Genomic DNA, 27,946 nt, shown 5'->3' on the forward strand with positions numbered 1-27,946 from the left:
GAGGTGGGCAGACGCTCGGACGAGATTGACGAGTGGTTCAGATATCGTGAATGTATAGAATGAAATGGGCAATGGTTAAAGCTGTGAAGCTGATTTCCTGTTCATCCGATTATCCGGGTCGTCTATCTCGTCTCCACGGTGAATGGGCGCAGCATTTATGGCCAACTGGCCCCACGGGGCCTGGGACTATACTGGGATGGATAGCGGTTATCGAGACGAGGGGAAAAAGAAGCAGGGGGTGGAATGGAGGGTTTTGCCGCTGGCGTCGCGTTTGTCTGCGGTGCAGGTGGGCCGGACAGGACTGCTGTCAATGTCCCTGCTGCTGTCGCTGTGATCGAGGACCTGCAATCCCCAGTCGCCGGTTGGACCAGTGTCATTGATACCATTGTACCGTACTGCACGTGCATCGCCCAAGGTTGGGATCTGATAGGAATGAAAGAAACGCCACTGGCGACAACATAAAGATACCGATGCATGCGATGTTGCTCACCTCATCCCCGCAAGTCCACAATGGTCGTCGAACATACCAAAGAGATTGACCACACACCAGCCCAGAGCCAGCACTCGAAGGAGGATGGCAACGTCACTGTCATCGAGTGCGAGGCTGATCTCGCCGGCGATGAGGGCCTCCATGAGCTCGGATACAAGGCCGAACTGCATCGTACCCGCGGTTTCAGAGAGGTTTTCGCAATGAGCCTCACCTGTGAGTCGCCGTCTACCAACGATGCTAATCCCAGGCATGGCTGTTCCTTATGGGTGTGTTACGAAAATTACAAATGCAGAACAAGATAGCTGACTCTAGATACGGCACTGCTCTTTATACCGGCATCATCGGTGGTGGGCCAGCTACCCTCATCTGGGGTTCTGTTATCGTCACCATCCTCCAGTGGACAGTCGCCTTCAGCCTCGGCGAACTCGCATCACGCTGGCCCACCTCGGCCGGTGCATATTACTGGACTTTCCAATTGGCGCCGAAGCGCTTCCGTACCATTTTTTCCTACATCAACGGCTGGATGGTGCGTCTCCCTCCCCCAGCTTGGTTAACGCTAGCTCCTGACGGCGCTCCTCCTGACTACCACGTCGGTTGCTTTCGGCATGGGCCAGCACATTATCGGCACCATCCAAATCGTCAGGCCTGACTGGGCGCCCGCAAGCTGGGTCTACAATCTAGTCGCGTACGCACTCATCGCCGTGGCGTCAGTGCCTCTTCTGATGGTGCGTTCTCCTCACTTCACGCATTACCATCCGCCACACTGCTGACATCAGCCACCACGTTTCCTCACCATCCTTGAACAGACCAACGTGGTCATGATCTGGGTGTACAAGCTCGCTCACATCATCGTTCTTTCTGTCCGCGCAAAGGCCGGACGCCGCTCTGCCAAGTACGCGTTCACGCACTACGACCCCAGCTTCTCTGGATGGGGTCAGGTTTGGACGTTCTTCATCGGCTTCCTCCCAGCCGCCTACGCCAACGCCGCTCCCGGCTTCGTTGTCGCGATGATCGAAGAGACGCACAATCCTGAGATCAATGTCCCCCGCGCCATGTCGTACACCATGATGCCCGCCTCCCTCATCCTCGCATGGGGATTCCTCCTCCCGCTCACCTTCACGATGCCCCCCAGCGAGGTACTCCTCGAGGCCCGTGAGTTACCATATCAGGCCTATCAGCCTATCAGAAATTAGTTGACATCAGCCGGTGGTATCATCCTCCCATACGCATACAAGCTCATTGTGGGCAATGACGCTGGTGCGATCCTCCTCATGGTCGGCATGCTGTATATGGGCTTCAACTGTCTCGTCGGCATCAACACCACCGCATCGCGTCAGCTCTGGTCCTTCTCCCGCGACCACGCTGTGCCCGGATCCGCTGTGTGGTCTCGCGTGAACAAGAGCGGCAACGTGCCTTACGCTGTTGCACTGTGTCTCTTGGTTCAGTGCCTCCTCTGCCTCATCAACCTGGGAAGCTCGGTCGCGTTCAACTCATTCGTCAGCACGGCCGTAAATGCTTTTGCTGCGTCATACATGCTCCCAGTGCTCCTCAGCGTGCTCGAGAAGCGCCGCAGCATCGCTGGCGCCCCATTCACCCGCCACGTCGTCGGGTGGATCTGCAACATCTCAGTAATCATTTGGGTCCCCCTCGCCCTGGTCATCTTCAGCATGCCCATCGCGCTGCCAGTCACGCCCGATACCATGAACTACGCCAGTGTCGTGTTTGCGGGCTTCATCACCATCGCTGCCGTATGGTACGTCGTCTACGCGCGGCGCGTGTACGAGGGTCCGCCCGAGAGCATGGGGATGTAAGTAGGTTGTAGAGAGGATGTTTTGTTGTACTTTTCCTAAATATAGCGGGCTTAATGCACGGATGTCTTGGCCAAGGAGACGGTAGAAAGTTTGGGCCCACCATGGTTGGGTTTGTGCTCAACATGCGTGCCACATGAGGCGTGCCTGATGGTTTCCTCCGTGCACCTGGAATGACGATAACAATTAATATCGGTCAGCCTCGGTCAGTTGGTCAGTTTTGAATTCCACCGCCCTCTCCCAGGCCCAAGCCCAGGCCTAATCTCATGGGAACCTTCGAGGTTAACTGAACGTCATCCACCGTATAGTCCTTTATCCGTACAACTGGCGACGTTGCCCATCTGCCAACAGGCTCTATTGTCTTCTAGGAGCACCAATGACGTGCATGACGTACCGCCATGGCTGGGTTGGTGGCTGTTGAATGCGCACGGTCCACGTTATTCAGCGCCTACGGCGCCTCGCTTGGTCCCATGACAGACGTCGCAGACGATAGAAGGCTAAGACTCACTACTTTCGTCCCATCGACGCATCATTCCCACCCACACGTTACACATACAATGGCTCAGACAAGTGGGTTGAACGGGTCGGCAGTGCTGACCTAGTCACAACCACCTTCTCGTCCAAGGCATGGGACATGAGGCCCCAGAACCTCGGCATCGCTTTCGAGCACGACCACGCCATCACCGAGATCCACTTCAAGGGTGACATGGAGGGCGTCGGCACGGGCTCTTACGTCGTCACTTACCTCCACGGCCACAGCAGCAAGAAGGAACACTTCTCATACTGTGCGTACTGTAATCGCCGTCAAGCTGATGGTAGCTGGACAGATCCTCTTTGAGGGCACGATCTGCGGTAAGAAGGGCAACATCATCATCAACGAGGGTGGCTGGTCACGGGGAGACAGGTTCCACGCTAGCTGGATCTTCGACACGGCTTCAGGTTCCGGCGAGCTCCAGGGCCTCGCGGGCGAGGGCGAGTACGACTCGGCGCCTGGCCCCACCAAGACCGACCAGGTGGTCAAGCTTGACGTCTCGTTCCCCTAAGCGTGCGTAGAGATAGGAAGGAATGCAAAACGTTGAAAAAGATGCTGTTTACTGATAGATGTGGTTGAAGACGGAGCGTTTGTGGACTGGGCGCGCATCCTGAGGTATACCAGGACCAAGGTCGATCTGAAAAGGCGATATATCGTCCATGTCCAGTGAAGGTCATCAACGACATGACATATGTCCTGCAATCCCTCATCCTCGACAGCGTCGAATATCCGCTTCTTTACTGGACGTTCAATGGACGTGAAGTCGACGTGGTTGGTCTTCCCGACGCCACAGTTTGAACGCTTTCCGGCAACGCGTAAAGGCGGGTGACAGCGCAACGCGCGCCTGGATCCGTGCATCACTAACGAAACCGCGGAAAGCCCCGGGAAGGGCTTGAGGAAGTCGCGGGCTCCCACGTGATATTGGAAAGACGGCGAATGCCCGTGAGCGTGAGCGGGTTGTCCCCGGACCGTTCCGGCCGGGCCGTCGGAGAGCGCATGTCCTGGACTAGAGGCGCCCAAGCTTATCAGTGACCCACCGGGCGTCTCGCGCGTCCCGGAGGGGCCCACGAGCCGGACCTGCGTGGCGGCCGTGTGCTGCTCAGTATCACGACGGTGGCACTCCCACTGCGTTACGGGACGCTGGCCATGGGCGCTGGACATTCCCCGCCCGGGACTGGTAATGGCGGGCGTCTCGACAAAGACGGTGAGCTTGGTCTTCTCGTTTCGCTGGCGAATGACTCATTGGCTCTAACCCCCCAACTTATAGATCACGACGATGAGGATGAGGATCACCCGGCCGGAAGCAAACTAACTCAAGGCGCGTGTTCAGAACCTGTTCAGAACCCCGGCAGAGTAGGAACAGGGCGTCATCGCCGTGACATACCGAGACAGTGATGGTGAGCATGTGTCCGCGGGTTGGGGACCACCTCACACGCCGGTCGTGGTATGCGATTTGTCGAATCTGAGTGGCAGACAGGGGTCCACCGCAGTGGGATGGGCACAGTGCACGATTTCGTGTACCACGTCTCATGAACTTGAGGGACATGCTCGTGAGCGGGATACTCCATCGGATAGAAAAGGCTTCACTGTAGGTCTTGATGCGAGATCGAGATGGCAGAGAACGAGTGATGGCAAGGACTCACGGAAGCTCGCCCAGTCCGCAAGAGCGCGTCGGGTACTGTGAGAAAGTGTCACAGTACTGATGTGTGCAATGTTTTGGTTAAAGGGCGGTCACCGCAGGCGCTCATTGCCGGTCAGTGTAACATAACCGGCGCACGGTGCACGCACGGGCGTTGTGTGGCGGCCGCGCCGACAAGCCCCCAGTCTTCTTTTGTTTAGAAATGGAGATTGCGCTGGTCCCTGTCACACGACGGCATCCCCGCTTTGATGTAGTTGGACTCGACTCGGGCATGTCAGACCGAGCCTGGCGACCAAAGAGATCGCAAGCCATACCGACGACGCAAAGAGATATGGTGATCCGAGCGCATTCGACGCTCGATCGAAACGCCCCAAGCGGCCCCGGGTAACAATGGAACAATCCCTGCTGGTGGCCTGTGCAGACGGAAGCTCCGGTGCCCAAGCCCAAGTGCCGAGATCAAGACATGCATTGTGCTGATACAGATGAGGCTATGCGATGATGATATTTTGTACAGTAGTTGAAGTTTGGTTCCTTGTTTTGCTTTGCTTTAGTTGGGATGAGCAGTTGAGTGCGGAGCCGTTGCAGCTCGGATGCTGTCTATGCTCTAGATGGATTAAACGAGGTCCTCGGGTGCTGGAGAAGGGGGTTCGGGTGTGTTGCGCCACTTGTGGTAGTGGTGGGATGTGACTTCGAGCATACGTGGTCCGATGGATAGGACCGAGGCGAGGGTGAATGTGACGGCGCAGAAGATGGCCGCGTAAGTGAACCTCAGTCCGCCGGCTGCTTGGATGAGGGCGCCGCAGATTGGTGGCCCTGCAATCATGGTTGGTCCACAAACACTCCATGCGATACCGATACGCATGCCGACCTCCTCGACTGGCGAGATTGTTGCAATCACAGCCGAAACCAGGGTGAGCCACGCCCCCGAGATCCATCCGTACAGGACATATCCGACGATGAGGGCTCCTTCTGGGATGGGGCACGCGACGTAGAATGCAAGGATGACAATGACGGTCGCGAATGACGTCGTGCCGAACACGTTCCACACGCCCCATTTGTCGGCCATGATCCCGGACAGCGTTCGTCCGAGGAACGAGCCGGCGCTCATGATCGCAATGGCATAGTCGTATACGGGCTTGCTGACGCGGTTTGCTGTTGCGATGATGGGCGCGTTGAACAGTGGACTCATCCAGTTGAACATGTACATTGCGCACCCGATGGCGAAGAAGGTGAACCGCACATCGCTCCAAGGCTGGGCGAGGCGCCGCAACGGTACGGGCTTACGTTTTGGCAGGCGGCTCTTAACAAGCACCCACGACGGTGCCATGAGGACCGCGCTAAGGCCCGCGACGATGAGAAGCGAGTCGCGGAAGCTTACGATCTGGAGGAGATGTTTGAGCATGATTGGGAAGACGATGGATCCGAGACCACTCCCGCCAACAATGACACCGATGGCCGCACCGCGCTTGGTCGAGAACCAGTGTCCACCGATAGCGGTGACGGTGGGCCAGATGATACCGCTCGCAAAGCCGAAGAGGAAGTGGGCGAGGAAGAACTGGTAATAGTCGTTGCAGAAGGCCATGCCGATGACCGCGGCAACAGCGAGGCTCGAGCCCACGCGCACGAGCGGCGTCGCGCCATACGCGTCAAACACGCGACCCCAGATCACCGAGGGAAAGAAGACGAGACAGCTCTGCACGCTTCCGATCCACGCTACGGTCGACTTGGAGTAGTTGGCCAACTGGTGGTGGAGGTAATACTCCTGCAGCTGTCCGAAAGAACAGACTTGGGTCAGCAAGGCACGAGGTAAACGCAGAGGGGGGTACTCACCAAAGCCCATGAGGCAGAAGGTGACGAACCCGCCCGCGTAGGCGCAGAGCCACGCTTCGCGTCCGCCATCGGGAGGTGGTCCGATGTCCGGTGTGCGTGGTGTGACGGGTTGGTCGGGATCAGTCGAGGCGAGAGTCTTGGTATCTGGCAAGATCGAGAGCGCGGGCAGAGTGCTCTCGTCGTCATCGCGGCCGTCGTCACGGCCCTTCTCAAAGTATGGCGCGGCGTCGGTCATGTCCTGCAGTGTCGAGGACGAGTCTTTCAGCATCGCGAAAGGCTCTAGTCGATGATTAATAGTAAGAGACACTGATGGGGGATGAGCAACCCTTCTTGCCAAGGCGTCTAGTTAAACATGTCTACAGTTCTTCAGGCATTTCGAACCGCGGTTCCTGAAGCGGGGTCAGAGGGGCGATTGGCGTCGGAGAAGGGCGACCTGCCGAGATGCCGGCTCGGTCTGGGTCAGGTGAGGCTTCTGTTGTGGTGAGCAATGTTAATAGGTCGTCAGGCTACTGGCTACCTTTGGAGCGTAGGTTAGCAGCACATACCGTTACTGCGGCCGCCGCTTGTCAGGGAATCATGGCGCGCGGGGCAAGAGGGGGAAGGCATGCAAACGGAAGAGCGTGGCGGGGGAGGGTTAGTCGAGTTGTGGAGCCCAGGCTAGGTCCAGGCGGTGACACGCGGGTAGTTCTTCACCCACTCCAACTGTACTATTACAGTAGCCGGCCAAGACACCGTCCTAATTGCCGCCTCCGCCACATCTCCGCCACATTTCCGGCCCTGATGACACATATCCACGTTGAACAAGTTATGCAGGAATCAGGAAGCTGGTCATCATCGGCTGCCCGATCCCGAGTACAATGCAGACAAATAGGCGAGACATGTTAGGCCATCATCTAATCGCCGTTCCATTATGCAGATGTGGCCCCGACCGCACCGCCACCGGAATCCCCTGTGTTTACTCGGTGCCGCGGAGTTTGCGGACAAGCAAGGGCATCTGGCCGCCAAGCTCGCCCTTAACTTGCGGCTGTGTCGCCAGACTGAATCGATCAGCAGTTCACACCCGGATAACATACCTGGAGAAGTGCTGGATGTCGGGTTTGGACGGCAGGAGGTCGAACTCGAAAGAGCGCAGGAGCGTATATAAGACGACCTTGATCTCGAGGATGGCGAGGCGGTATCCAATACACGCGTGCGGCCCGGAAATGAACGACGAAACGCTTGGGTCAGCCGGTACAGCGGTGACTCACTTGCCCCACACGCCCGGCACTTGCATGCGGGGCAGCGCGGGGTCGGCGTGGCGTGCGGGGTTAAAGTCCTCTGCGTCATCGCCCCAGATCTCCTTGAGGCGGTTGAGACACACCATGGCTGATATCAGCTCTGCTTGGGAATACACGCACAGATGAAGAAGTATGAGCCCTTGCGCACCGGGAGCGCGTCGATCACGCGCCCGTCCTTGAGCGGAATGGACTTGGACAGGGGGAGTACCATGTCCTTGGTCGCGGCGCGGCACGTGCAGCTCGCTGGCGGGTGGAGGCGGAGGGTCTCGCGGATCACCGCGTCAAGGAGAGGCAGGGCGTTGATTACTTCGAAGGGCGGGCACTCGTCGCTCGCCAAGACTTCGGCGCGCAGCTTCTCCTGCCATTCTGGCAACTTTGCAAGCTCGAAGAGAATGAAGCTGATCGTTGCGGCGGTTGTCGTACTCCCCGCAAAGAGCTACGTCAGTACACATCGAGAGGATCCTTACGAGTGAGGCCATCTGCGCGCGCACTTCGTCGTTGCTGAGGTGTTGGTCGCCCTTGGTGGCGGTGTTCCCCTTCACAAGGAGCGAGAGGAGGTCCTTGGCGCCCGCATCGGTGCCGACCTGCATACGCTGAGCGACGAGGGTCTGCGTCAGCCCGCCCAACACCAACTCACATCTGAGAGCCGCTCCATCTGACCGCGCACCTCGCCGATGACGCGCCTGCTCTGCGTCGGCTACGGTCAGCCGCATTCAATGTGGACGCACAATCTTGTCCAGGACAGGCAGGATGTTCTGCGCCTCGGTAAGCAACACCATCCCGTTAGCAGCATCGACGAGGCGGTTGAACCGGTTGGCGAGGAGTTCTGGGCTGTCGTCCTCTGGAGAGAGTGAGTTGAAATCATGTTCGAAACCCGCGACGCCAATCACGTCAGTCGTGAGATTCCCCGCAAACTTGAAGACGTCGATCTTGCGAGCTCCGCGCACCCTGTCCTCTGGCGCTGGGGGGTGCGCTGCATATCCTTCCAAACCATCGTCATCAATGAGCCGTTCAAACAGACCGACGAGCTCTCCAGCCTTCTCGTAGATGGCGGGAAGCATGTCCTTGATTGCGCCGGCCGAAAACGCGGGGTTCAAGGCGCGGCGCATACGCCGATGTTTCTCTCCCTCATTAACGACTAAGCTGTCGGAGCCCATAATATGGCCCAGGATAGTACGCAGGTCGCGCGGTCGCTCAAATTCATCAGGATGGGCGAAGATGTACACCACAGCGGCTGGGTCGAACGTGTAGATCCGTTTCTGGGCGAACAGGCTCTCATACATCCCCGTCCAGCCCCACTGGAACCAGTCGGGATGGATGAGAGTCTCGCGGTGGTCGGCGAGCTGTGCCATGTTGCCTAGAAGCCAGCCGAACCATGGTCGCGAGGGGCCGGGAAGGGCACGTACTTCGGACGTGTTGTGCGGACTGTGGGGCGGGGTGACGAGGCGCACGAGGAACCATATCCCTACCATGAGGAGGGGAGTCCACCACCCCACAAGACGCCAGTCCGAGCCCGCGAAGGGCGCGAGGAGCGTCGAGTTCGACATGTTGAGAGTGGATTTCAGTTGAGGGTGCGACGATGGGCTGATGCATTGACGATGGGCTGATGATTTGACGATGGGCTCATGCATTGACGTCAGCTTGACTTGAGAGGGACCAGGCACCACGATTTTGCTTATCCGATCTGATCCCTATCAATCCAACCTTGCACATACCTATCGTGACATTGTTCACTCCACACCACATCTATGTATCCAAAGCATCGAGATCTTCCAAATAGCGCCAGCTAATCTCTAGAGTCCGGCTCTGTGATCCCGTGCCCACCAGAACTCAGCCGCGGCCGAAAACGTCTCAACAGAGAGCTCCTCCAGGCCGCTTAGCTCAGCTGGTTAGAGCATTGTACTAATACGCTGAGCGTATCAGTAATGCAAAGGTCGGCAGTTCGATCCTGTCAGTGGTCAGCTTGAGAGCGTCTCCTCTTTTACCTTTACGAGTTCCAGATGTCGCTGAGGAAGGTAAAAGGAGAGGTCAAATCATCACACAAACATGCGCACATCGGGCGTGTAGCTCAGTTGGTAGAGCGTGTCATTAGCAGGAGCGTCCAAGGACGCGTACAGATCTTGACAAGGTCTTTGGTTCGATTCCTAACTCGTCCACAAGCGTATCTTTTGGATGTCGCGATTGCTCCGGAGAGGTACATTGATGTGTAGGATGACTTGCTATTCTGACCCCGGGTCTGGGCTGCCCTCGTACCCCAAGGCGAGGCGCTTCAGGTCGTCGTTCTCCACGGCTCCCTCGGGGTTGCGCAGCTCCCATCCCTCTCCTGTAGCGAGGCGGAGACATGCCTGCGCGAGCTTAGTCGCGTGAATTACCCCGCTGGGCCAGACGTACGACAGCGCGTCGAGGATCACGCGGTTGTACCAGATCAGCTCTGGGCGTCGCTGGTGTCAACGGAGTGCCGTGTCACCCAACCCGAACACATACCTCTTCTGTGGCAAGTATGCCTCCAGGATGCACGAACACGGCCCGGATCCCCTCCGCTCGACGCAGCGCCGCCTCTGTCTCTCCCTTGACCCGAACATACGCCGGGGCAAACCACCCCGGCGCCTGGCTGACCCCCATACTGGTGATGAAGACGAAGCGGAGGGGCTTATCTGCTGTCCCCAAGGCGGCAAATGCACGCGCACCCTCGAGGGTGAAGTCACGTGTGATGCTGGTGTCAGTAGGGTTGAGAAGCGGGACTCACGGCTCGTATTCCCCGGCCTGGACTTGTGTCCTCATCGCACCCAGCGCCCATATCACTGCGTCGTACCCCCGCAACCGCTCAACGAGTGCCGGATTGATCGCGTCAAAGCTCCCCCATTCTTCAGACGGTAGGAGGAGAGAGGTGAGCTTCTCGCTTTCAACTGGTGGGGCGCGGCGGCCGAGGACCGTCACGTGCGAGATGCGTGGAGAGGAGAGGGCCGCCGAGAGGATCGCGGAACCGGCTGTTGTCAGTTTCGCAGAGGCAGAGTCGAGCGACATACCAGTACCGGTTGCGCCTGTTAGGATGATCTTTGTCATGGGCTGGAGGCGATGGAGAATGCTGGAGATGGAAGTTGGCATTGCGACTTGTGAGGAGGAACAAGTTGCCGATCGCGTGTCGTCATCAATGCCGATATCGCCGATCGGTGCGGAATCACTCGCGACTCCGCATCGTCCTCGAGCATTCTCCGTGAGGCACCATCAGAACTCCACAACGAGAGGGAGAGGGGTGTTTCGGCCTACGTTCGGCGAGAAGATGCAGCCCCGCCAGGAGTCGACACACCTGCGCTTCTCAGCACGATGACGGGGTAGAGGGAAGGTAAGTAAGTGTACTCGGGGATTACCGAGGGCGAGCGTGGACCGCGGACGTCACGGCGTTGTGAGTGATATAGCCAACGAGACTGGTGCGGTACGTTTGCTCGAGTCGAGGAGCGAGATCTGTAATAAGCCTGCCGATACATGAGGCGCTCTCCTCAAGGGGAGTCCAGGGACATCCGCAAACCTTCTAGACTGGCAGAGTTGTGATGGGATGGTGGGTGAACGAGCGATAAAAGGCTCCACGTCAAGGGATCTTGTACAGCGAAGCAGAGGGAGTAACATCATCACCGCCACCGAGTGGCGTCTGAGGCTGTTTTTAGTGGGATATTTATGGTGAATATGAGTTGGTTGCGGTCAAATCCTGCTCCACTTACCTGTTTGCAGGACTCGAAAGAGGGATTGTTGACATGGGACATGGAATATCTGGGGAGTATCAAAGAGCGGCATCAGCCGAACCAGTCCAGTCACCCAGGTCCATGCACACATCACACACACCACACCACTGCCATTTCAAGCTTCTGAATCATTCGAAATGTACACGAGATGCTCAACTCTTGCTCCCAAGTTATACTCCCTCTTACTTCCGTGCGCGGGGGAGCTTGCACCGGGGTCAATTCGAGAGCGAGGGTCCTTCTGTTCGAAGGTGGCGAGCATGGCGAGAGCCCATCCCCACCCAGGTATTAAGCGGCTGGGTAGATGGTGACTACTGGGGTGCAAAGTCCGTGCGCGGGAAGAGTCAAGGCCTGTTCCATCGTCTACGAGGTCTACGAGTCTAGTCGCACAGTATGGCTATCCTGAGGTTTCTATCACAAGATAGGAATGCACACGCGCGTCAGGTTGTAACCTAATCCTTCTTGAACTCGTTGCGGCCGCGCGCGTCCGACTTGGTCCAGATCGAGATGCTCTGGGTGGGCGAGAAGAACTCGGCCCAGCCGTCATCACCAATCGTCACCTCAGCACTGTGCCAGCCGAGCAGGTCAGTCCACTTCTCGCCCGCGTGCTCCTTGCCGACCTCAACGCGCTTCGCACCCTCGTCCGTGCCATTGCAGATGACAGTCACACAGCCGTCGTGATGGTCGTCGCCCTTGCGGAGCCACGCGACGCAGTTGGCTTGACGTTAGCAGCGGCAGCGTGGGATACCCACGGTGGTCCCAGTGGTCGACGAGATCGCCGTAAGCGAACAGCTTGCGGGCGCGGATGATGTCACCGAGCTGCGCAACGGCAGGCTGGGGGTTCTCGCCCTCGCAGCCATACATGTCGCCGAAGAAGACACAGGGGTAGCCATCGGGTCGGAGGAGGATGAGCGAGTATGCAAGAGGCTTGAACCAGGCAGGAACCCAGTTCTGGAGTGCCTGACCAACCTGGGTGTCGTGCTGGAGTCAGAAGCCATGTCCTCAAGGCGTCAGCTCAGTCGGGGGACTCACGTTGTCGACGAGGGTGCTAGCGCATTAGTGTGAAATCCATTGCCAGTAGTTGAGCGCATCAGAGGACTCACACAGCGTCAACGGGGCGCGCCTGGACGAGCGAGCCGTCAAAGATCTTGCGCAAGTCATAGTGCTCCTTGCCGTCGCCTGCCTCCTTGAAGTTGCCTAAACTCAGCCACCTCAGGTATCAAACACTCACCCTGGAGAGGAGTGTCGAAGACGGAGAACTGCGTGCCGAGGCCGTCAAGGTACTCGCCAAGGGCCTCGGCGGAGTCTGGCGTGAGAAGAGACACGGCAAGCTCCGACTGTCCAGCCGCAGTCGTTGCACACTGCAACTGGACACCGGCAGTCGCGCTCACCCTTCCAGAACTCGCCAACGCAAAACGCTGAGGGGTGGCCGCCGCCCTCGCGACGAATGTGCTTGACGAACTGGCCGATGAAGTCGCGCTAACGGTCAGCTTTCTTCAGCCCACGGCTCACGGAGATGTGCTTGACAGCGTCGAAGCGGAAGCCAAACGCCCCAGTCTCCTTGAGCACCCAATCACCCCAGTTACTGCCGTCAGCTGGAGTTGAAAGGGTGATTATGCAAAGCTGGACTCACTTCAGGTCCTCCTGGACCTCGGGGTGATGGTGATCAACTGTACGTCAGCACGGCCTAAGTCCCGCTCACTGTCCGCGAACATGAGATAGTCGTACGAGCCGTGCTCGTCGTCGACGTCTCTCGCCCAGCTCTTGCCTTCGCCTTGGATCTTGTAAATCGCCTTGGTCTTGGTCTTGTCGTCGTAGTCGACTCCCGTGAAGTGGTTGAAGTTCCACTTGAGCTTCGAGTACTCGTCGCCCCGGCCGGGGAAGGTGAACTTGGTCCAACCTTGGATGTTGTGCATCTCGCCGACGGTCTTGTTACGGTTGTTCTGGTCGACCATGGTAGCCATGAACTCCTCTGTCTTGTCTGCGCCAGCCTTATGATTGAGTACCGCGTCGATATACGTGATGATGCCGGCCTCGCGGGCCTTCTTGACTCCCGCAAGCATCTCCTCTTTGGTGCCCCATTTGGTGCCCTTGGCCCCCTTCTGGTCGAACTCGCCGAGGTCCCAGAGGTCGTAGCTGTGGTCAGAAGGCGAGGAACACATCCAGCCGCAATTCCTTACATGTCGTAGCCCGTACCCTCAGGGTTGGAACCCTTGGTCGGTGCTGCACGTCAGCTCTGCAAGTGGCAAGGAGCTCACGAGGAAGCCAGCATGCGGTGATGCCCACGTCCCTGAGGTGCTCGACATCATCGGCATAGCGCTTCCAATGCACTCCGCCAGCGGGGCAGTACCACCTGTCGTCAGCTCTGCAACTTTCCTCAATCGGCGTTTAACGCACTCAAAGTACTGCATCATGGTGAAGTTGTCTGTCGTTAGCCCAGGAAACAGAAGGTTAAGGGGGCTCACCGGTGTGGTCATCACCCTTGTGAAGCTTGTCCGCGCCGCTGGCCATTGTGATCAGTGCCAAGAGGAGTGGGAATGTGAAGAGAGAAGAAGAGAGAAGAGAGAAGAGAGAAGACAGAAGAGAGAAGATGAATGGTGTGAAAGGAAGGGACTCGCTTTGCTATCTGTGACTATCCTGGGGCCTGGGGCCTGGGCTTGAGTCATGGTCATCACGATCATCGGTAGGTCTAGTCACAACCGCTACCATATGGCCATACAACAACCGTCCTACCAAGCAATGCGTTCTCCAGTCGCAGTTTGGCCCGAGTGGCACGCCCGCAAGTTCTACAGCCTTATGACGTCATCATTGTCGCGACTTCAGGAACATGTCCGCAGCGTCTGTGGTGCTTGGGGACCAAGGGAGTGAGCGGAGTGACGGGTGAGGGTGGTGGGTTGGTGATGAGGTTACGGCACGTCTCAGGTTTCAATACACAAATTGTGGAATTGCAGCGGAGATGGGCAACGTCGAATCAACTTGGTACACGTGGCAATCGTACAGCTGATACCAACCTCCGCAATCACGCACGTTAGGACCAGCGCTTACCTTGTCTTGCGGCGGCCTGATGGGAGTAGGACCAGGTGGATGTCGTACATGGAAGGTCGTTGGGCATCGTCGGAGTAGGTCGTGCTGGAAATGGCGCGCCTGAAGGTGCGGAACTGTTAGAAGGATCATGTCAAAGGCTGAAATTCAGTTGGAGATTGGAGATCAGCTCTCGACTTTACGGCTTGATGATGACATTCAGAACCAAACAAGGATTGTCACCGTGTACATCTTGAGTGATTAGTGATTAATTGTCAGTGACCCAGGACCCACACTTTACTCGCGCTCAAGCCGAATAAGCCCATGCATATAATCTGAGACGTGAAGACGTACAGACATATCTCTCACCGTGCATTCTTCCGCATTTAGATCCCGATACAGGCGCCGATGCTCTCCGACCGTTTAACCAATGGGCGTGTTGGGGCCCGTTAGGGTAACATGTGGTATGAACCGATTGCCCTAAAGGTATACAGGTCGAAAAGACGTGCTTGGTGGCAAATCAATCGCATCCATCAAGTTCCACAGCCCCATATATGCACCACATCTCACATCACACAAAGTGAACCTTGATATCATGGTGCATACATTTGTTTTCTAATAGCACATTCTTCAATTTGATAATGTAAATCCACGTCACGGACTGTGCGGAGCTAGAGCCGTAACTGGACTCTTATCGGTTCCCGGATGAGCGAGGTGGAACGTGCCTGATGGTGCATCGACCACCTCTCACTTAGAGTGACACGCTGCAACTTGACCACGTCCCCTAGCTGGCAACTTGGACTTTCAGACTTTTAACCTATCAATTTATCCAACCTCCTTCTCATCTCCCTCATCAACTGAACAGAGATAATGACCACGCTCGACAACCCGGGCGCGGTCAACGCTACTTCTGTGCCACCGGAAGCGTCTATTCCCAGCGTTTCCGGTGCCACAACGGCCGTTCCTCCGGCTGGTGCTCAATCACCCGCCACTACCCTGCGCCAGCGCAAGCTTCCCGATGTCGACTACGCTGCCGACGACGAGAGTGGTGATGATGACCAGGGCAAGGACAAGCCCGAGGTCACCTGGGGCAAGACCCCCAGCGGTGTCGGTGAGTTCTTTTCCCATACATCATCCCTATCTCAAGTTGACCTCGCTCACACGACCAGTCTTCCGTGTGCCTCAGACCCACTCTTGGGTGACGACCATGCTCAACACCTTCCACCGCTCGTCCCTCACTCGATGGACCGCCTTCTCGCTCATTTCGCAGCCTCTCCTTTTCTTCCTTCTTCGCAACTGGCCCACGACTCGCTCCGTCTTCTTCCTCATCTACTTTGCATTCTGGCGTGCAGCCTACGACTTTGGCTTTGCCTGGCTTTTGCGCAAGCAGAGCGAGGAAAAGTACATCATCCGCACCCTCCGCCGCTGGGGCTGGCTTGACGTCAAGTCGGAATCGGGCGGCGAGGAGGGCCGAGAGTGGGCCAAGTGGTGGAAGAATGAGCTCGAGATGAAGATGGGCGAGGGTTACTCGTGGGAAGCGCTCCCTGCCGAATACAACTCGTGGCTAATCTTCCGTCAGCTCGTTGACATCGTCCTCCTCAATGACTTTGTCGCCTACTCGCTCTTCGCTTGGGCCAACCTCACCTTCCCGGCTGGCCAGGGCATCATTACCCATGTCGCGCGCTGGATCCTCGGCTGGTCGCTCATCGTGTTCAACCTCTGGGTCAAGATGGATGCCCACCGCGTCGTCAAGGACTACGCGTGGTACTGGGGAGATGCCTTCTGGCTCATGGTCATGCAGCACGACCTCGTCTTCGACGGTGTCTACGAGATTGCGCCCCACCCAATGTACTCGGTTGGTTACGCCGGCTACTACGGTCTTTCGATCGTAGTCGGATCGTACACAGTTCTCTTCGTATCGCTTGCGGCGCATGCCGCTCAGTTTGCCTTCCTCCTTTGGTTTGAGAACCCACACATCGACCGCACCTACGGCGGCGCCAAGAAGCCCCTCGCCGCCCGTATCCCTTTCGACCTGAAGACGCCCTCCTCGATTGCGAGTGGCGACGCCCTTGACATGGCGACTCCGGCGGCTACTGAGGGCGAGACTGAAACTGAGCCCGAAGTTGTCGATCTGCCCGAGCAACAGGAGCCGCCCGTCAAGCTCCGCTCACCCTCGGCAACCGTCAGCGAGTCTGCCGCGTCCGGCCGCCCAAAGCGTTCTCGTGCCATGTCGACGAGCATGCATGATCTCACGCACCGCTTCTTCCGAAAGCCGGTCATCATTCTCTCCCGCATTGACCCGTTCCGGTGAGTCGCGCCGGTTCGGGGATCTTAGGATGCCGCTAACTCCAGCGCGACTGACTTTGCACTCGTCCTACTGATCGCCTATGCCGTCTTCTCGCTCATTCCTGCGCTTCCCAAGTCGGTCGGACTCGCCGCCCACTTCCTCCACGCTTTGGCCTGGCGCTTTTTCCACTCGTACGGTCTTGGTCTTGTCCTTCGCGCTCAGTCCAAGACTAAGTGGCTCGTTCGCCACTACCTCAAAAGCTACCCATACCCGAACGACAACGACGACCTCCTCGACAACGGCTCGGATGGCTCGGACGCCGACCAGAACGTCGTTCGCCGTGCCACCGAGGAGGCGTTCCAGAACTGGCAGGTGGCCTACAACATTTCGCTTGTCTTGACGTACAGTGAATTATGGTGCTGTATAGCAGGAACTGACCCCAGTCTCGTTCATCGGCCTCGCTTGGAAGACTTACCATCTTCCCTCAGACTGGACCGTCTCTGGTACCATGCTCCGACATGTGCTGGGTGGTGCCCTCATCGCGCTCCATCTCTGGTCCGCCGTCTCCACCGTCGAGGATCTGGGCGAGTTTGGTTGGTTCTACTCGGACTTCTTCCTCATTGAGCAGGTCCCTGCTCGTCTTGCGTACCACGGCATCTATCGCTTCCTCAACAACCCCGAACGCACGCTCGGTGGCGCTGCGTTCCTCGGCCTTGCCCTCATCTCCAACTCGAAGCTCGTGTTCTTCCTCGCGATATTCTCCCACCTGTCGCACTGGTGGTTCCTTAGCTTCGTTGAGCAGTGAGTTGCCGAAAATATATGGTTGGAGTTCACACAAGGCCACACATGAAGAAGCTCTACGGCGACCGTCTCCGCAAGGACGGCGGCCTCACCAAGACAGTGAAGACGATGGCTGGTAAGCGCCTGGCGAACAAGGCCGCGATCCCAGAGATCAAGCGCTACGTTGACGAGGTTCGCGACTCTATCGAGAAGGTTGAGGCGAAGATCAATACGGTTGTCGAGGACCTTATCGAGCATGGTGAGCTCTAGCGGAGTTACCGCCGCTGACCCCAGCACGCCCGCGCTGGTCCGAGTTTGCCAACGACACAAAGAATTTTGTCATGCATGCACGCGAGAAGACACACTTCACCCGCGTCGCCAAGGACATGTCTGCGTACGACAGGTCCCAGTATTCGATCAACATTGCTTCGTCGTCGTCGGCCTCATCCGTTCCTCGTTTCCACGTCGGGCAGCCGATTCGAGTCTCGTGGACTGCCCCCTCCAACCACTCGCGCAAGGACTGGATCGGCATTTACCGCCTGGGCTCGTGCAAGGGTGACCTTGTCACGCGTATCTCTAGCGTGGGCAAGTGGGTGCCCATCTTCGAGGAGGAGTACGAGGGCGAGGAGCAGTGCACACCCTCCCATCCCGTCTGCGAGGGTGATGCTGGTATTGTCACCTTCAAGGGCAAGCGACTGCCCTGGGCGCCTGGACAGTACGAGCTGCGCTATCACCACGACGGAAAGCACAACGTCATGGACACGATCGCGCCCATCGAGATATACGTCTCAAAGCCGAGCGATCTCCACAACTACCGTGCGGTACACGACGCCGTGCTCAACCTTGTTGTCCTAGCTCTTGAGGCCAATGTCTCGCTTGTTCCCCGCTCAGCACATGCGCGTGCCGAGTCGATGAGCCGCTCGCCGATGGCGGGCAAGCGCGGCCTCGGTTCGCCGCCGGCCATCGTCGCCCCCCTCTCGCCCAAGGCGGCGTCCAAGGTCCCAGCCGGCTCCCCACCTGGCACCGCATCTGCAACCCAGACGTCCTTCTCCCTCGACACCACGGGAGCTGCTCTGGCGGTCGATACTAGCCTGGGCCTTGACGTCGATCCACAGATAGCGACACCAACGACAGAGCTCGCCATAGAGCTGAGCGCCGAGATGGACCACCAGCCAGCCCCCGACGATCCGCTTGACGAAATGCTACAGGACGCTGACGACTTTGTCATCATGGACGAAGTACAAGCGAAACGCATCTCGGGTTTGCTCAAGCAGGCGTTTGGTGTCGACTTGAGCACCGCTGTCGTGATTGCGGACGCCAACGTAGGCGCGTTGGCCAAGCGAGTCATGGGCTCGCGACATCTCGTCGACGGCATGCAACCGTTAGTGGAAACCGAGTGAGCCCATACGGGCTTGTGAATACCTCGGTCTTCCGGCAAGACATTCATTTCCTAGCGTCGTGTAGCGCGCAGCCAGCGTCCTGCGCGGCATCAAGCATGCAATCTTGAAGGGACTGGGGTGTGGGAGCACTGTCTTTGACGAGTAGACGTGCTTAGGATTGGAGATTGTTGATCGGCAGTGCGCAGATGTTACCACACTGACACCTTCCTTCCTTCATCTCTGATCTCTCATTCATCCGTTCTCCCATTACATTCATCTCTTCCACTCACTCTTCGCCTCGTACACCACCTCTAACTCATCATCCTCCATGAAAATCGCTTCCGGCTACTGGACCGGCCTCGAGGTACAGCCCAACGTGGATTCGTCACAGATCAGGTCGAGCTCCTCAATCTTAGCAAGCATGCCTTACGTACGTCCTCGTCCTTCACCACTTCCTCTCCTTTCCTACCTGTATCAGCCGCTCTTCTCCGTGCTTCACTCTCTCCCGTATTCACGACAGCCGGCCCACACGTCAACCCAGGACGATCCTCGCGGTTGACTCAACCAGAGAACCCTTGTCAGTACCACTCTTAGTGACAGTTACTCATCACCGACGGCGAGAAGGAGACCATCCCAGTTCTGTTGAAGCGCAAGGCGCCCGAAGTGTTGTTGGCTCTGGCGAAGGAGCCCCATGCGTCGACAGGGTACGAGATCCGGCGGCCCCCTTCCATCCCGTGTGCCCGCACCCATGTTACATTTGAACAATGCGGTACCTGCGAGAACCTTAGGCAAGTCCTGTGGGGTTGACAGAAACGCTTGGACCGCAAGCATAACCTCCTCACACGTGATATGCTGTGCACAGAAAGGTTGACGCGACATGATGTGGACCTTTGTGAGTGTATATCCTCAACCGTCACCCACCGTCAACCACCACCCACCCTGCCGTTGGTCCCTGTTCTTGTTTTGCAGGCAAGTGGGGAAAGGCAAAGGGAAAGGTAAAGGTTTCATCTGTAGAGCCACTTAGGAACGGCTCAACGGGCGCCTCGAAATGACCGCAATGTAACCCTGAAATGGACGCGTCTCAGGTGGAAACCTCTTGGCAACGTTGGGTACAAGATGATCCACTAAGACGCTTGTCTGATATCACCTGAACAAAGTCCTGATCCCGCAGCGCCCGTTTCCCAATGTCATGTTTCGTCCCCACGTCCTCCACGCTATTCTTATACCCTGCTCTCTCCATTGAGGATTCCCCATCCAACAATGACCACCGATACCACCCCCGCCCCCAAGCCAGAGCTCTTGCTCCCCGGCGTCGACCTCCCGCTCGACGCGTATTCCAAAGCGGCCGTCATCGACACAGACAAGGATGCAGACGGCAACCCCACCAACAAGGTGAACCGCTTCCCCTCTGCTGTCCTCGAGGAGGAGTGGAAGAGCAACACGCCGACGGTGCGGGAGCGCGCGATGATGCGTGTCATCGACCTCCTCACCGATAAGCCAGGGTGGGTTGATAAGCTTGACAACGACGAGATCATGGCCAAGTGGCGTGCGGAGGCGCTCGCTCTGCCCCTCAAGCAGGGTTTCACAGAGAAGATGTTCGACTGGGTTGTTGCGGAGCTTCGGGACAAGGCTGCCCTCTTCAAGAAGAACGGCGGCGTTGTGAGCGTGTACGATGGCGCTGCCGCAGTCTTCAAGACCGATAACGCACTTACTGAAGACCTTGTGGCCCGTCTCAAGGAGCAGGCCGCCAAGCTGGAAGGCGAGGACAAGGACTGGCACCCTGGTTCGAATGAGCAGGTCCTCGACCTGGTACACCCGTCCCTCTTCCCACTCGTGTATGGCAAAACGCGCTTCGTGCGCTCCAGCATCCCGCTCGGCAACGCGCTCGCGGCCTGGGGCTCAGGCGAGGTGATCCCCAAGACGGAAGGCCCGCTCAAGAAGAAGGACAACTGGTACTACCAACACGACCCGGAGCGCCTACTCTCGCGCAAGTTCCAGTGGCTGCCGACAGACGTCGAGCTCAAGGACGGCAAGGCGCGGTTCACCTCGTACATTAACAACCTGCACCCCGAGGAGCACGCGGAGATGTACGGCGTGCTTGAGGAGCTGGTGGAGAAGGTGCGTTGTGTCGTGGTACAGGAGGAGGCTAATGGCAGGCGGTACCGCTCTGGTCTGCGACGTACGGCCGTGTGATGACGTGGATTGGCGCCGATGACGGGAATGACTGGGATGGCCGCGAGAACACTGTCAACCGCATTTGGTGCATGGACTCGAATCGAACATGCACGACGCCTGAGGTGTGCAAGAACTACTGCGACGCATGGAACAACCCCAGCAACCCGGAGAACCAGAGCAACCAAGAGGAGGACGACAGCGCGGACGAGGACGAGGACGAGGACGAGGACGAGGATGAGCACGAAGGGTCGGCCTCGGAAGACAGTGAGGTCGCCAGCGTTGGCTCGGAGGGAGACGCCGAGATGGACTCTGGCAACGCGCCCGAAGAGCTTGCGGACCTCGAAGACTCCGACGAGCCCGACGAGTCCGACGAGTCCGAGGAGGAGGAAGGTGGTGAAGCAGGATCGGTCTTCGTCGACGCCACCGACGCAGCTGAGGACGAACCTGAAGTTGACCGCGCGGCGCCGGCCGACGGCGACCTGGGCCCCCTCGGTGGGTACGACTCGGAGGACGAGGCCAACCAGATTTGGTTCGAGGCGACACACAAGGTAACCCAGCCCGAGCCCCTCGACGAGTACAAGTACGTCGGATACCCTTTCACCAAGCCAGTGTGGAAGGACAACAAGCTCCAAGTCATCGTCAAGCTGGCCAACATCCACCTCACTCCCGACAAGCCCTCGTACCCCGGCGGGAGCTGGCACATCGAGGGACAGCTCAACGAGCGTATCGTCGCCACCGCGCTCTACTACTACGACAACGACAACATCACCGACTCGCACTTGGCCTTCCGGACAGCATGTGACGCCGAGTCTCTCTGTGAAAACTTCGGGTATAGTCAGAACGACCATGCGCCCTTCAGCGAGATCTTCGGTGCCCACCCAGGCCTAGACGCTCACAGCACTGTCCTCGAGTTCGGCCAGGTACTCACTCGCGAGGGTCGGCTGCTCGTCTTCCCGAACGTGTTGCAGCACCGCGTCGGATCGTTCCAGCTCGCGGACAAGACTAAGGCAGGCCACCGCAAGATCGTCGCCCTGTTCCTAGTCGACCCCGCCACGCCCGTTATTGGTACCGCACACGTCCCGCCCCAGCAGATGCACTGGGGTGCTTCTACCGTCGAGCCCCGCCTTCCTCCAGAGGTCGCCGAGATGGTGTATGAGCACATCAGCTGCCCGTTCAAGCTTGACGAGGCGAAGAAGCTGCGCTTGGAGCTTATGGACGAGCGCCGCGCCATCGACCGCGACGCTAACAAGGCTGTCAACTCGGGCGACTTTAGCTTCTGCGAGCACTAGACGTGGCGAGGCAGCGAGGTGGCGCGGGTGGGCGCGGTGGCGAGTGCGGCGTTGGCTCAGGGAGTGCTGCGCGGCGAGAGGGCGAGTATGCGGGTGAGGACAAGTGCGAGGCGTTGTAGGTTGTAGGAAGTGCCGGGGAAGTGTGGGGAGTGCGAGTGTCTCTTTTATTGTTTATGAAGCCATCACGATCGTCGCGGTTCGTGGCAGTCCATCGCCCTGAAATTTCTGTTCAAACACAGTCGTTGGCCCTCCTACATGTAGCCACGAAGCAACCCTTACCCGTACACATTATGTCATACACACAGTATAGTCTATAAGATTGTGCCCCGATCACAACTGCGCCTCCATCTCCTCGTACAGCTTCTCGGCCAACGCAAGCGTCGCCTGCCGTCTCACTCTCGGATCATTGAGGTGGCGTGGTGATTGTGGTTCGGCCAAGCTCTCGCGCCGCCCGCCGGCGTTCCAGCGGGGCCGTGCGCCTCTCAAGCTGGGACGAAGACCAGGCGACGCCGGGCTGCCAGCTATCGAAGCACTGAAGCTTGCGGGGTCGCGGGCGCTGCTGCCACCAGAGAAATGGGAAGACGCTGAACTGCGGCGGCCCATATTCAGGCCGACGGAAGGGCCCATGACCGCCGCCATGCCCTGCCCCAGGCCTGAGAGGGCCTGGTTGAGTATGGCGGCTGGTGGAGGGGTGGGGGCGGAACCAACAGGTGAGCGGGGAGAGGGACGCTTGTCTTCTCTCCGCTCCCTCTCTCTCTCGCGCTCCTGCTCTTCCGTCTCTACTCGTGCCAGCGCGCGGTCCAGCGCCTCCGCATCGGCTACCAGGGTCTGGTGCGCCTGTATCTGCGCGGCGGCCAGGGACTCGGGAGCGACAATGTCGTCTGCCGCGTCGTCGAGCCATGAAGGCATCGCTTCAGGTGGCACTCCTGTGAACACGTTCGTGTAGTTGACTGGTGTTGCCGCCGGCGAGATGGGTACAATGGGCGTCGGTTCGGCCGCAGCCTCAATGTCGACCTGCACCGCCTCGGCCTCCTTCTCCAAGTGTCGGCGTAAGAACCAGGGCAGATTCTTGAGGTTCGGCATGTGCAGATGCAAATGCGGAAGGTATGGATTGAAATGTGGCAGGTGAGGGTGGAAGCCGCCGCGACGGCTTTCAGAACGAGAAGAGTTTCGTCCTCTGGTGTCTGGTGGAGGTTCTGAAGCAAATAGCGCCTGCAGCACGTCCATTGACGTGTCCGAGTCTACGCTCTCCCTGCTCGCCACGGCTGGTGGTACGGTAATACCCAGCTGGGTGAGGTCGAGCTCGTTCGTTGCTGTGCTGGAGGGATCCATCACACTCCCGAGGGGCGCGATGCATCCGTTGGGCTCAGGTAGGGACCAGCTTGGGTCCGTGCCCTTGTGATTATTGAGCGCACCTGAGCCGAATTTTTCCCGGTACGCGGCGCGAAAGCCCTTGCGGAGACAGGGGTCGACAAAGGCCGCCAACATGGCAAAGCAAACGCCGCGCACGCCGTAGAACAGGTAGTACACGCAGTACAGCCCATACACAGCCCGCGAATGCACACCGCCTTGGAGCGAGATGTACAGGTCGCCGATTGCAATGACGCTGTTGACAATCACGAGCGTAATGGGGTAGAGTGACACGCGGATCGCAATGGACACGAACCGGTCCTCTAGGTGCCCAAACATGCGCTCGCGCTTGACGCTGTTCCTCCGACCGCGGAAGAAACGTCTGCGCCCCTTGCCATGACCATCGGTGTCATCAGTCGAGTCGGAGGACATCTCAAAGTTGAGGCTGTCGCCGCCGAACAGAGCGCGGGACGTCGCTCGGCCCTGCCGGAACAGCTTGAATAACGTCTGGAGTCAGCGGGCGATTGATCAGGCGATTGAGCGGCGGCCAAGGACTACCGAGGCCGACGTGAGCCAAGACGAGCCTAGCCGAGACTAGCCGAGTTCACTTTCAGGCACGGTAACGATTGTTTTGCAGCACAACTCACAATTGCGACGCAAACGGTAGCGACCAAGCATGACAGCAGCTGCCACAGATACAGGTCGAGCACAAAGTTTGTAACGCGGACTCTCTGCGATGACTTGATCCAACTGCAGTTAGCGCGCTGACGTCTGGTCCACTCACCAGACATGGTACAATGGGTCCCATCCAAAATGCCCGAGTGCCGCAGGGATGATTGGAATGAACAGGCCCAGGAAGATCGAGCAGCCAATATACCACCTTTCGAGGCCTGATGTGTGAGCGCAATAGGCTTGAGGGGGTGCAAGCTCAGGGGAAGTGGCGTCGCCACGGCAGCCACTGGCCGCAGTCGCCAGCATAACTTACCCATTCGGATTGGATTCAGTCCCAGCACAATCGTCACAAAGAGATTGATAGCGATGCACGTGCAGAGGAAGTTGACGACGCTTAGTGTTCCGATCATAAAGTAGATGCCAACAGCGCAGGCGTGGTTGGGCCTGGCGGCGAGGACGACCTGGGATGAGCTGCGCCCCGACAGAGGGATGTGCCAAGCCGAGTCAAGTAGGTAATAGGCGGCGCAGTAGGCGAGAAGAATGACATTCGCCATGTGCGCCGGGTGCCACTGCGATCACAGCCAGCAGCGGCGGAGAGCATGTAGTCGAACACAGTCAGCAGACAGGGCGAGCACAGCGAGGATGCCCGTGTGTCGCCGAAGTCGCCACTGAATCCAGCCCGTCGGCCTCGTTTTGGTGTTTCCTGCACGGCCCACCTCGCGGTCTGGCCATCCTTCGCTGTGTGCCTCCGGCGCCGAATGTACTCACCGAAATATAGTTGACATCATAGACAATCTCCCACACCAGGCAGCTCAGAAGTAGCCGAAAGCTGACACGGTCGAGGAAGACGCGCGCGCTGCGCACCGTCCATACCCACGCGGCCGTGAGGAGGATGGTGAGACAGCAGACGAGGCTAACTGCCGCCGCGCCGACCGAGACGAGCTGGTTGGTCTGTTGTGAGCGGGGAGCGAGCGAAGCGAGCAGGAGACGACGAGCAAACACAACGCTGCAATCTCGAAATTGCGCACGCTAGTTACCGTTGGTGAGCCAAGCAGAAAATCAATGCAGCCAGGCCGACGGCGACGCCACCCAGGACTGTGCGCAGCTCACCGAGCGGCGACAAAAGCAAGGTCGAGGGAGTGAGGCATGGGGATACGTACTCTGACCTTGTTACGAGTGAGCTCGAACATGCCCGCGGGGCCCTTGACGGGCTGATCGTCGTCGTGATGGCGACGTGGTAGGAGGGTTTACAGGAGTTTGTAAGAGACAGTGGTGTAGAGTAATTGGTAAGATGAGAAAGTATGCAAGTTCAAGTTCAAGTATCCTCCAAGTCGATACACAAAAGGTACTAGTTGTAATCAGGGGTTGAATATAGTAGTACGTTAGTCCTTTGACCTTTTAGGAGAGCTTTAGGTAAACATTCCTCAACATCTCCCTTCCCTTCCACCCTTCCACCCCTTTCAACCTCTCGACTTGAACCCTTCAACCACCTTCCAGACGATCAAGTCGATTCCCGAATAAAGTCGGCCGGCATGTCGCAATCTCCATGTTGTGTATAAGATATAAGATATGAGGGATTCAAGGAAGGAAGGAAGGAGGGAGGGAAGGTGGGAAGGTGGGAGGCGGAATCATCGAACACTCGGCCTCCGGTTTGAACGCCCGGTCCGCGTCATCCTTCCTTCCTTCCTTGAATCCTTTTCCCTCTCTTCGTATGACAACCTTGTCAGTACAAGTGTAAAGGTTGACGCTAAGTCGGCTGGCATGAAGCAAGCAAAACTTCACGGCAATCGCGCTTGGACCTATGCGAACCGTGCGCAGATTTGACAGAGATGGATCTGGCTTTGCATGCAAGGGAGGTATGAAGAAGGCCTCGAGATCTTGAGAGGGTGGCGATTGACACGCACAGAGCACAGACATCCCACGTCGGAGCCATACTGGCATTGCGTGAGCCATACAGTCACAGAGTCAGTTTCCGACACGGGTTCAGCCGAGTTTGAGCGGGCTAGATACTGTATCTTGACTGTCAGACTCGGCCCCCGACTCTGACGCATTCAACATACCAAGCGGGGAGACGCAATACCGGATGCCCCAACCTGGCTTGGCGCGGTGACGTTGCAGATTGACATGTATGAATCAAGGATTGCTTGTGCGCGTCATGCAATGACCTCCTCTCCAGTCATGTTTCAACTATCAATACTGGTCATCTGCAGGCGCCTTGATGGCTCCAATTGCTGTTGATAAGGTGTCGATTCTTCCGTACACAGCTCATATGGACAACCAGGCCGAGTTAGCTGACCAGTTGGAGAACAAAGACGCCGCCGCCCTTTGTTCCTGTCGGGCCGCAGCCGGCCGAACCCATGGCCACTCAACTCCACACACGCCTACTACCATCGCCATGGCTCGTCACTCTGTCCACTCTGTCCACTACGTCCACTACGTCTCGCAATGTCTGGCGCAGTCGCATCCTTGCCTGCCATTGCCTCTCCCTCTCCCTCCGGGCCCACTCGGTTGGGCGCGCCCGCCAGCGCCGTTCGCCTGCGCTCCCGCTCCCCGCGCAAGCACCCCCTGTCTCTCACACTCGAGAAAGTCACTCCTGACATGCTGCCCGGCCTGACGTCAAGGCTGGCAGACATCGTACTTGCACGTGGAGGGGAATCAGCGCTCGTCGCGCCGTTCACCCACGCAGACGCAACACAGCTCTACGACCTCCCCCTCGGCGTCGGGCCGCGCCGGTGTCTCCTCCTCGTTGCGCGGAATGCTGCCGTGCCTCTGCGGCGAGGACTTGCGCGAGAGGAGAAGGGAGAAGGAGATGGAGAGGGAGGGGAAGAGAAGGGCGAGGTCGTGGGAAGCGTACAGTTACACTTCCACGCTGCGCCAAACGGATGGTTCCGCGCCGACGTACGCGGGCTGATCGTGCATCCTCACTATGGGCGGCGAGGTGTTGCGAGGCGGCTCATGGATGCCGTGGAAGAGGAGGCCAAGGCATGCAAGACCAAGTTGTTGGTGAGTCAATCCTGAGCAACAGGGGAATAGAGGAGATGAGCCGAGAAGATAAGAACGCAGGGATGAGCGAGGGTTGATGCGGTGAGGAAAGCACGCCATGGTGTGGCGTTTGCGCTTGTCAGCTCGTTATCGAGCCCAGTGCGCTCTATGCGCTCCTCCTTCCTCACAGAGCATATAACAAGCATTTTCCCCGCCGTTCCACTGTCACTCCACTACACGGCTGACCGCAGCTCCTCGACACCGAGCCCGACTCGCCCGCACAATCCCTCTTCACCTCAGTCGGCTTCACAACGACAGGTATCGTCCCTCGCTACACGTACAGCGTGGACGGCTTGCTCCGCGACGCCGCTCTGATGCACAAAGAACTGCGGTGCGGCAACTGCGACGAGTGTGGGTGTTCAACCGAGAAGAAGCTGCAGTGGTGATGCATGGATGCATGGATTTGGGCGGTTCGAGTGGGAGCGTACTTCTGCCGCTGTACATGTTCTCGCCGTTTTATATATGAGAGGATGCAGAGATGATATGTTCAAGTGATGGAAATGTGAAAGGGGAGAGAAGAAAGAATATTGAAGGCTGGGGGTGGTCAACTTTGGGAGGACCCTCGTCGCCCAACGGGACTAATTTAGGGACGCAGCAAAGCACAGCACTTCTTGTTCAGATCACATTGACATCTCCCTATC

General features: G+C 58.0%; 10 protein-coding genes across 10 annotated transcripts; 5 read left to right on the plus strand and 5 right to left on the minus strand.

The window, feature by feature from the left end:
- Nucleotides 1–510: 510 nt before the first annotated feature.
- On the plus strand, nucleotides 511–2,301 carry CcaverHIS019_0410440 (uncharacterized protein; the record flags this gene model as incomplete). Its single annotated transcript, XM_060600946.1, has 6 exons — nucleotides 511–703; nucleotides 738–756; nucleotides 803–1,016; nucleotides 1,051–1,215; nucleotides 1,267–1,642; nucleotides 1,694–2,301. 6 exons carry the CDS (start codon nucleotides 511–513, stop codon nucleotides 2,299–2,301), a joined length of 1,575 nt encoding a protein of 524 aa, XP_060457489.1.
- Nucleotides 2,302–2,855: 554 nt separating this feature from the next.
- Nucleotides 2,856–3,341, plus strand: CcaverHIS019_0410450 (uncharacterized protein; the record flags this gene model as incomplete). Its single annotated transcript, XM_060600947.1, has 3 exons — nucleotides 2,856–2,868; nucleotides 2,901–3,083; nucleotides 3,118–3,341. The coding sequence occupies 3 exons, from the start codon at nucleotides 2,856–2,858 to the stop codon at nucleotides 3,339–3,341; spliced, it is 420 nt and encodes a 139-aa protein (XP_060457490.1).
- A 1,741-nt stretch (nucleotides 3,342–5,082) lies between these two features.
- On the minus strand, nucleotides 5,083–6,567 carry CcaverHIS019_0410460 (uncharacterized protein; the record flags this gene model as incomplete). The annotated part of the gene is made up of 2 exons (XM_060600948.1): nucleotides 5,083–6,254; nucleotides 6,300–6,567. 2 exons carry the CDS (start codon nucleotides 6,565–6,567, stop codon nucleotides 5,083–5,085), a joined length of 1,440 nt encoding a protein of 479 aa, XP_060457491.1.
- Nucleotides 6,568–7,254: 687 nt separating this feature from the next.
- Nucleotides 7,255–9,123, minus strand: CcaverHIS019_0410470 (uncharacterized protein; the record flags this gene model as incomplete). The annotated part of the gene is made up of 7 exons (XM_060600949.1): nucleotides 7,255–7,336; nucleotides 7,373–7,516; nucleotides 7,547–7,664; nucleotides 7,697–8,012; nucleotides 8,044–8,160; nucleotides 8,214–8,273; nucleotides 8,305–9,123. The coding sequence occupies 7 exons, from the start codon at nucleotides 9,121–9,123 to the stop codon at nucleotides 7,255–7,257; spliced, it is 1,656 nt and encodes a 551-aa protein (XP_060457492.1).
- A 672-nt stretch (nucleotides 9,124–9,795) lies between these two features.
- CcaverHIS019_0410480 (uncharacterized protein) lies at nucleotides 9,796–10,681 on the minus strand (the record flags this gene model as incomplete). Its single annotated transcript, XM_060600950.1, has 4 exons — nucleotides 9,796–10,017; nucleotides 10,061–10,289; nucleotides 10,323–10,563; nucleotides 10,603–10,681. The coding sequence occupies 4 exons, from the start codon at nucleotides 10,679–10,681 to the stop codon at nucleotides 9,796–9,798; spliced, it is 771 nt and encodes a 256-aa protein (XP_060457493.1).
- A 1,081-nt stretch (nucleotides 10,682–11,762) lies between these two features.
- Nucleotides 11,763–13,821, minus strand: CcaverHIS019_0410490 (uncharacterized protein; the record flags this gene model as incomplete). The annotated part of the gene is made up of 13 exons (XM_060600951.1): nucleotides 11,763–12,028; nucleotides 12,063–12,291; nucleotides 12,343–12,358; nucleotides 12,414–12,507; nucleotides 12,542–12,616; nucleotides 12,702–12,789; nucleotides 12,823–12,895; nucleotides 12,944–12,980; nucleotides 13,013–13,446; nucleotides 13,491–13,533; nucleotides 13,569–13,663; nucleotides 13,708–13,735; nucleotides 13,776–13,821. 13 exons carry the CDS (start codon nucleotides 13,819–13,821, stop codon nucleotides 11,763–11,765), a joined length of 1,524 nt encoding a protein of 507 aa, XP_060457494.1.
- A 1,380-nt stretch (nucleotides 13,822–15,201) lies between these two features.
- Nucleotides 15,202–18,798, plus strand: CHO2 (uncharacterized protein; the record flags this gene model as incomplete). The annotated part of the gene is made up of 6 exons (XM_060600952.1): nucleotides 15,202–15,442; nucleotides 15,501–16,638; nucleotides 16,684–17,024; nucleotides 17,062–17,419; nucleotides 17,458–17,657; nucleotides 17,693–18,798. 6 exons carry the CDS (start codon nucleotides 15,202–15,204, stop codon nucleotides 18,796–18,798), a joined length of 3,384 nt encoding a protein of 1,127 aa, XP_060457495.1.
- A 1,239-nt stretch (nucleotides 18,799–20,037) lies between these two features.
- Nucleotides 20,038–22,241, plus strand: CcaverHIS019_0410510 (uncharacterized protein; the record flags this gene model as incomplete). The annotated part of the gene is made up of 2 exons (XM_060600953.1): nucleotides 20,038–20,895; nucleotides 20,934–22,241. 2 exons carry the CDS (start codon nucleotides 20,038–20,040, stop codon nucleotides 22,239–22,241), a joined length of 2,166 nt encoding a protein of 721 aa, XP_060457496.1.
- Nucleotides 22,242–22,571: 330 nt separating this feature from the next.
- On the minus strand, nucleotides 22,572–25,453 carry CcaverHIS019_0410520 (uncharacterized protein; the record flags this gene model as incomplete). Its single annotated transcript, XM_060600954.1, has 6 exons — nucleotides 22,572–24,098; nucleotides 24,239–24,341; nucleotides 24,376–24,481; nucleotides 24,577–24,724; nucleotides 25,032–25,214; nucleotides 25,424–25,453. The coding sequence occupies 6 exons, from the start codon at nucleotides 25,451–25,453 to the stop codon at nucleotides 22,572–22,574; spliced, it is 2,097 nt and encodes a 698-aa protein (XP_060457497.1).
- Nucleotides 25,454–26,708: 1,255 nt separating this feature from the next.
- ttr (uncharacterized protein) lies at nucleotides 26,709–27,691 on the plus strand (the record flags this gene model as incomplete). Its single annotated transcript, XM_060600956.1, has 2 exons — nucleotides 26,709–27,266; nucleotides 27,497–27,691. The coding sequence occupies 2 exons, from the start codon at nucleotides 26,709–26,711 to the stop codon at nucleotides 27,689–27,691; spliced, it is 753 nt and encodes a 250-aa protein (XP_060457498.1).
- Nucleotides 27,692–27,946: the final 255 nt, after the last annotated feature.

Source organism: Cutaneotrichosporon cavernicola (genome assembly GCF_030864355.1).
Source record: "Cutaneotrichosporon cavernicola HIS019 DNA, chromosome: 4".
Lineage (NCBI taxonomy): Eukaryota > Fungi > Basidiomycota > Tremellomycetes > Trichosporonales > Trichosporonaceae > Cutaneotrichosporon > Cutaneotrichosporon cavernicola.